The sequence below is a fragment of the Rhea pennata genome, chromosome 8 (assembly GCF_028389875.1).
Source record: "Rhea pennata isolate bPtePen1 chromosome 8, bPtePen1.pri, whole genome shotgun sequence".
Classification (NCBI taxonomy): Eukaryota; Metazoa; Chordata; class Aves; order Rheiformes; family Rheidae; genus Rhea; species Rhea pennata.
Window position 1 is genome coordinate 18,065,649 of NC_084670.1, and position 8,381 is coordinate 18,074,029.

The following is an 8,381-nucleotide window of genomic DNA, read 5'->3' on the forward strand; positions in this document are numbered from 1 at the left end:
AATTTTCTTTTTCCATGAATTTAGGGCTGAAGGAATCTTTTTGTCAGGAGGAAAAAAATATATTACCAATGAAGCATAAGTTTTTGACAGTCTTGTTTGCTAACAAGAAATGGATGAAAACGTGTTTTTCTGATCACAAAATCAAGTGGACAACAGGTAATTTCTTTGCTCATAGTTCCTCTTCTTGCTATCTTCTTCTACTCAGTACTACACAACTGCCATGCTAACAGTCCATATTTTCAAGCAAAAGCACAGGACAACACACTGATGCCAGGAACAGTTTGGTGCCAGGCCTTAAACTCACACCTCTGTGCAGGACACACACGCATTTCTAAGCCTGGGATAACTTGGAGTCTCTCAAGAGGGAAGTAGCCACCTCACTCCCAGCCCACTGCTGTGCTCACATTTCACAATCTGCCTTCTTGTGGCTGTAAGCCCTGTTCAGCAAAAACAGTGCGACTCTTGTCTTTCTAAAAGTTTTTTAAAGAAATGTTCTAAGAAATTAGTGTGCTACCTTAAATAAAATGTGCCATAACACAGATGAAGGAACACAGCCCAGATATCTCACAGGCTAAGCTTTATTCCTTAAAGGCTGAATCCAGCCAGTCTGGATTTGGAAAGAGGATGTAGCTGTCTGGCTGCTCCTGCACTAGGTGATTAATGCTGTATTGCATCAGGGGGGTCTACTAAACTGGAAAGTCTACAGGCAGAATTTCCTATATTACTCATACACTAAGCAATATTAAACAAACGTGTAAGACTTTTCAGTCATTTGGGATGAGCTAAATGACTTGTGTCTAAGTACATTTTTTTTTTAAGATAAAACATCCCAGACATGTGCCAAGGAACTCCTTGCAGCAGACTGTGCAGTATACATTTAGTATTTACTTTGATTCTCATTCAAAAATATTATTTTTTTGTCTGTTAAGCTGTACTGTAACAATTTACTTATCAGATAATAGCTACTGTATATGCTTGGCACTATTTTGAAAATGGCATCATAGCCAATTAGTTTGATCCTAGAGTTTAGATTATACTGTCTTTATCGTCTCTGAAGATCTAATCCTAGCAGGTGCTAGCAACTCTCCTGTTCTAAATGACTGCATACAGTTTGTAAATCTCAAACAAAAATGAACATAACTGCAGAGTAAAATGGTGGTGGATAGCTCTGGTATTTCTTAGCATTATCAGTAAAAGAATTAATATGCATTTATCTGGACATTATTCATACTGTCAATTTGGTTTTAAAATAGGTCTATGTATCTTTGACTATATAAAATTATTTAAAGATTTCTATGTAATGAAGGCTAGTGATATACGTAATGAAGCCAGCCTGGCTAGCTTTTTTTCCCTGTGGAATCAAGCCATTAATAATGAAAATGGCTATGACAAAGGAAATACTTTCTGACAGATTCTAGAGGTGCTTTCTCCATACATAAATTTGGAAAGAAACACTTCAGAAAAACAGACCTTTTCGTCTCATCATTTCCATGTCCTTCAAAGAGGAAAAGCCAAGTTTCTGCCTGAGATGTAAGATATCATCATCAAAAGAGCAATCTATCAAAAGAGCAATGTACTGTTAGGGATTCCTCAAGCTACCAGAAAGTGATTCTGTGACATATTTTCTAGCAAGGACTACAAATAGCACGGGAACAGTTCTTTTCACCTTCTAGAGGGGTATTGGGAATAAATTTGTGAGATAAACCACCAAACAACCTCAATCTACATATTAAGAAAGAAGACTGACGTGAGTAAGATATAGTCTAGAATGAAAGTGCACTGAAAGACAAAGAAATGTGCTTTGGTCTTTTGATTTAACAACTTCCCTGAGGATCTAAGTCTGCAAGGTACCAAACAAATCCTGGTTTATTGTAAGGATGACTTAAATGGGAAAGATCTTATATTGTTTGCTTCTAAGCTGGTTCCTTCAAAATGATGCAGGTTAAAGAAACCCTCCAAATGTTTAAACTGATCTGATTAATTTTAGTTGGATCAGATTGGTGGGTGACAACACACACAAATCAGACTGCAGTTCTGAGAAAATAGTAATTTCTGGTGGAAAAAAAGTTGGGGACTGTAATCAGCAACCAGAAGTTGGAGGGATAAGCTCTTGATTGGGCTCAGCTGAAGTCACAGCAGCATGTATACTACCTAAACGAATATAAAGCTTCAGTGATTACATAAAACAGCACAATAAGTAGTTTCTTACTGAAGAACTTCCTATTTCCAGTACATTAACCTAGTCTCCACAGTAAGCATAAAGATGTCTTCAGACAAGTTCTGGATTGACTAGAAATACAAGACTTTGCAGCAGTGCTGAGCAACCAGAAACTGACATTAATGAAATAATTAGTATGTGTAAAACTTTTTCACCTCTGCACAGAGCAAGTGAAATGTAAAAATAAGATATAGCATAAGTGAAAGAGCTAGATGTATGTGAGAAGCCTGGATCTGCATACAATTACATTACAGCATATTTTCTTTTACACAGAGAAGTATGTGATGTAAGGTTCCAAGTGCTAGATCCTTAAGTGCATTTTTATTGACTTGTATTTGCAATATTAGAGCTGTACAGAGGAGTCAAAGCATTTGTAAACAAATGGCACTGGATGCAGAAAACACTAGAAGTATTTTAAATCTGCTAGTAGCACTCTAGCAGGCGTACATCAATCATTAGCAATACCATATTTAGTGTCACATGTGAGCTTCTCATGCCTACAGAGCTACTAAAGCAATCAAACATTTCTTTTGTGTTGAAGATTAAGGGGACAAATACCTTCAGTTGCTCTGTTTACTTGGAGGCCACTGTGGGAATCCTATTGATAAGACTCAGAGAAAGACTTCACTATTAGTCAATAAGAATAAGATGCTAGGATCACCAGGAGAAAAGAATGCAATACCATCTAAATGTTACCTTAATTCTTCAGTATTTAAAAAGCAGGTGACAAGCAGAAAACATCCTGTTTAGAAAGGTATTGCTATGCTACCATACATAGTGTACCTTTTCTTCTCCTTTCCCTCTTGCAGTTACTTAAAATATGTCCTTGATCCTGACATTCCAGTTTCTCCTTTATTCAAAGCTTTTTCTTTCTCTCCACACTCTTTAAAAATATTTTTTTTTATGAGAGATTTCTTACATAATCTTTTCTAACCAGATCTTCAGCATGTTTAATACAGGCTTTGTTCTGAATACAAACCACCTACTGTGTAATCACCTGTTTCCTGTTTTCTAATGAAGATTTATTCTGTCTAACCTCAATATAGTTTGTCTAACCTCAATATAGTTTTCAGCACTGTTACCTGTTCTACTTTTGAGTACCATTTTGTTCCAATCTTTTGACAGCTTTTTTGTGGAACTTCTCAGTCTCCCTTTTCAAAGGAAACTTCTCACTAAAGAGTATTATTTTAGGAGTACGTCTGTATTTTCTGCTCCTCTCCTCCCATCTTTAGCTTATTAGTCCTCTTCCTGTGTAAAGGTAAGTGTTTTGAAGTTCACCAAAAGCCACAATTCAGCATAATATGTGAACAGTACCTTTGTACAGCAAAATGCTTCAGGTTGTTCTTACATCATGTTTGTACAAGTGAGTTAGAAGCACATGTAGCACCACCCTGAGACCAAATCCTATATCTGGTGGAAAACACGAACTAAATACAATCTTACTTATTTATCTCTCTAATTGTAATCTCTCCCCTCCCTCTAACTCACCCTCTTCCCTCAGCTGCGGACACAGTTCCAACAACAGTATGATTTGAACTCAGACAGCTGTATACAAATATGGCAATTTCAATCAAAAAGTCATGTAAAATTTCATACCTTGGTTATCAGTAGCAGTCTGGAACAGATGGCCAGATAGAAAGTGTAAGACAATTAAAATTCATTGAACCGCTGTTTTTGGCTTATATTTGAATCACAGACATTGTGGACAATATTTTTCTCTTTTAAAGGATTTCACCTTCTTCTGTGATGCCTTGTATACACATCCTATGAAGAGAAACCTGTCTATCTCCATCAAAGGTATTTCTAAATATTGAATTAATTTTATCTGCCATGTGGCCCAATTGTCACTTAAGAGTGACAACTCTTAAGTTGTCAATAAAAATCAGCCATCGTCTATGAAGAGGGGTTGATGCTGAGAACCGTATCTTCCATACATTTCTGTTTTAAGAGGCCTGCACTACGATGAGCCAGAAAATGATCTTAACGTGCTGCTGTATCTTTGCCTATATTCATCACAAGTAGACTCAGGGAATAGGTAACAGCACAGAACAGAAACAAAATAGAACATGTTGCCTTCTCACATATCCTGTATTTTACAGGCTATCCTAGTATGTCTTTCTTGGCCTGCTCTACAGATCTGATTCTTCTTCAGTGAAATCCAGTCAGCCAAGGATGCACCTCCTGCTCCAGTCCTCTTATGCTAGGATTCTTTCATATTATCAGAGTTTCTCCGGTCTTTTTGTTTGCTAAATTACAACAGCTCAAGACTTATTGCCTGCATTTTGAAGTGAATATGAAACGTTTTCAGCTGACAGCTACTAAAATCATCAGACCCAGGATCTATCTATAGCTTTGAGATACTTCTCTCTTGAGCAGAAACTAAATTGATATTCTTGGCCAGTTGATGCTGGATTAGACTATTATGATTATCATATTAAGTTGATGAATTAAAACCTTTGCTAGCTTCGCTGTCCAAAGCCATCTGGAAGAAATAAGGGGCTTGCCTGAGCTTGTGGCACTAGATCTGGACTGGTCCCTCCTGTACAGGCAAGGCTGTTACTGCCCACAGATCCAGCAGAGGGAACCATTGTTCTAAAATACACACAGCCCAACTGCAAGTCACATTATTATCCAAGGAGATCACTGATCTGGAGCCTATGTAAGCAGTGATTTATAAATTCTCCAAAGGAAAGAAGAAGCTTTAGCAAATGCCAGAAACAGCACATAATAGTGATGTGCCAGGAGCTGAAATTAAATTATCCATAAACCTATAAAGGTTAAATTCTTGGGTTTTTTTTTTTTCCTCCTTAGGAGAATAAATGGCAGTAGGGCATGTTTGAGGTTAAAGGGTTATTATCCGTAAGTTCATGCTTTGGCCTGACTATGAAGCTCTAGCCTTTCATATCAAGAGATAGTATCTTGAGAAACAGATGGTCAGAAATGTACTTGATCACAAGGCAAGTTGTCACAAGGTACTTCATTAAAAAGGACTCTCTCAGTTTCAAGTAAGTGCTGCTAAAGCAATAGCCAGTCAAGATGCTGTTGCTCCTGCAACTCCTGGTCTTTCTAATATCACGGAGGTCAATATTTGAATGTTCAACTGAAAATATTTTAGAGTGAAAATTTGACTATAAATATTACTCTTAAATACACAGGACTCTGCTATGTAACTCTCCCATTCTTCTTGGGTCCTCATTCCGAGAATTGGGCAAGTGTAAGGATTGAAGTAGATGCTCAGACATCCATTAGTCACACTAAGCATAGCATTTGAAACTGTTACTTCTTAAGAGATTCATAACTGGTTTCATAACATCTAAATATCAAGTTAAAAAACATCAGAGATGGCATGATGCATGAAATGAAACTCAGTTTTCCTTGGATTGTCAAGCTGTTGTTTTTCAGCATATGATAAATAACTGAGGCAAACAATTATCTCAGAAAGGGTGCTAAAGTCTGAAGAATATTTTCCAGATAGTGCTGGTTGAGAAAGACTGGAAGAAATTCATCCTAAAATAGCTGCTCTAAGATAACCCCAGGGATGAACTCGATCTGTTTGGTATGTACTTAGGAGCTGCACAGCTAAAAACATCAGTGTTGTTTTTGAGTAGGTGGTTAACAAAATATTCCCTTTGCTCAGACATCATTCCTCAGGTTTGTGGGGTGTGATGAGTTGAGTGATTCTGTTGTGGCTCTCCAGCAGCTATTCAGTATCAGAGTAAATAAGAACCAAGATAAGGAGGTTAGGTTACAACCTGATGCTCATTCAGTCGAACCTTATTAACCATTAGTGACTACTGTTGTGGCTTAATCCAATACTTTCCCTTTATTTTTAGCACAACAGCACAACCAGTTCCTGGTTTCATAATTTAATGAAATATTAATTTGTCTTTCTAGCCTGTAGCTCACACACACACACACAAAAAAAAAAAAAAAAAAAAAAAGTATGACAGGTTCTGGAGATGAAGTTTTCACTTTAGAATTAGTAGAAATAAAGGTAGTAGAATAAGATGTCTTATTTATTTTGCTCACAGAAAGGGGAAATAGTTCTATTATGGTAAAATAAATGGAATCCTTCAGCAGGGAAACACTGATAAAACAGAAGATTTACTTTGATGATGGAAATCAAGACACAGTCAACTAAGGAAGCAGCAGGTTGTGAGACAAAAGGGAATTAGTCTCCTAGAAAGATTGCTGGCCTGCCATCTAATGTTTACCAAAATTTAAGAACAATCCTTAAATCAGCAGCTGCAGACAATTCCACACATTTATTATTCCTGTGATGACAATTGGTTATCTGAAGTTAAATTACTACTAATCAAAGTATATCACAGCAGGTAGAAGCTATCAGCCTAATAGGACTAAACATTCTCCACTATGCTAACAATATATGAACATGCAGCTTTTCACAGCATACTTACCTGCATTTGTATTCAGTTTGGATAATAAAGTCAGTTTAATTTTTATTTATAATTAGTTTAACTTTGGGTTGACTGCAGTCTTTGGCTCTCAAGACTATATTGCAAAAAAGTATACTGTATTTTAATAGTTGGAATTAATGGAAATAACTAAATCTGTACTGAATACAGGATTTGCAAATTATTATTTTTGCAAGATCTAGTGTCTGTGCAGCTTAAATTGCACAGTCTTTTTGTACAGCTGTGAGCAGAAAAGGATCTTGGAGTTTTATGGAAGAAAAATAGTATTTTGAAAATAGACCTTTTTCCCAAATAGCCGATGACTAGACAAACAAAAATTGTTATAGTAGAATGAAGGCAAGGACTATAATTATATTGTAAATAGAATTTTGAATTGATTCTTGCCATGAAGTTGCTAAGAATGAAAATATGGCAGGAAAATTACTTGAGTAGATTGAGCTGTTTGTAAGTAGAGAAGGTAGAAACAACCTATTTGTCCCACTTGCAGAAATCTAGGTGGGAATCAATTTTTTTCAGGCTTTTATGCATATACCCAAGCAGAATCAGTCTTTGCAGGAGAGAGGAGAGGGGAATTACAGTGTCAGCTAGAGAAAAAAAGAAGTGAAAGAGGAAATCCAAGTGAAATTATTATTTTTTAAAACAGATTGGGTAATCAGTGACTTTTTATATTATTCTTGCATTTTCACTGAAACTGAAGTATCACAGAAGGGTCTTGCCATAGAGTAATTCTTTTGTCTGTCTCTTTTAGAAAAAGGGGGATATTGGACATACCTGGCCACAATAATAGGACTCCCATTCCTGCAGAATATATAGAGATATTGGACCTGGTGGGATCTAGTAAGAGTTTAAGTTACTTAGAATATAACTATGCTGTAATATTGAAGGTGTTCTTTCTTTTCTAGACTAGAAAAGCGCTTTTCCTCCAACCTACACTCATAGGATTTGTTTTCATAACCTGCTTACCATTACTCAGCTCTCCTCTGGAGTCACTCCAGGTCACAGACAGGTTTCTCCCAGAACTGGAGGCAGCGTCCCAGCAGAAGCCTCCTAGTAGTCAGGAAATAATATGTTCTGAGTTACAAATAGCCCATAATTAATTTTCCTTTTTACAAGTTTTTTTTTTTATTATTATTATTTTTTTTAATGCTGGTTATAATAGTTTTCTCACTTATTTCACTTCTCACTTTCAAGCAGCTTGACGTGTTCAAATGCCAAAGCCCGAGGAGCAGCCGCTCACGGGCAGAAGGGGCATTTCACGGTTGTGGCTAGGCCACAAATCGGGGGCAAAATCTAAGCGTCGCGTGAACCTCATCGCCCCTTTGGGCGTTCCGCCTCCTCCCGCAGCGCCCCGGCCTGCGAGGTCTGCCCGCTGCCCCGCTCCGGGAGGCTCCTCGCCGCCGGGCGCGGCGGCCCTGAAACAGCGACCGAACAGCGGGGCGGCGGCGACGCCCCTCCCCTCCCTCCAGCCCTCCCTCTGCGCGGCGCGGCGCGGCGGCCGCTCGCGGAGGGGCGGCGGGGGGCCGCCAGGTGCTTCCCTCACAGCACCTCAGCCGAGCGCGGGGGAGCGCCGAGCTCCCGGCCGGGGCCGGGGCCGGGGAAAGGCAGGCGGGAGGGAGCGGGCGGGCGCTGCGGGCGCTTTTGTCTGCCGAAGCCGCCGCGCCCCTCCCCCGCCCCGCGCCCTGTCAGCGGTTCCGCCAGCCGCGCCCCCATTGGCCGGCGCCGCCGGT

The 8,381-nt window shown here is 39.0% G+C and overlaps 1 protein-coding gene across 1 annotated transcript in view; it reads right to left on the bottom strand.

Moving 5' to 3' along the window:
* The window catches only part of KYAT3 (kynurenine aminotransferase 3), a 37,093-nt gene extending 29,433 nt beyond the window's left edge, over nt 1-7,660 (bottom strand). The window contains exon 1 of the mRNA XM_062581147.1: nt 7,618-7,660. Coding sequence (XP_062437131.1) covers nt 7,618-7,620 — 3 coding nt within the window. The 5' untranslated portion in view covers nt 7,621-7,660. The remainder of the gene's footprint in view (nt 1-7,617) is intronic.
* Nucleotides 7,661-8,381: the final 721 nt, after the last annotated feature.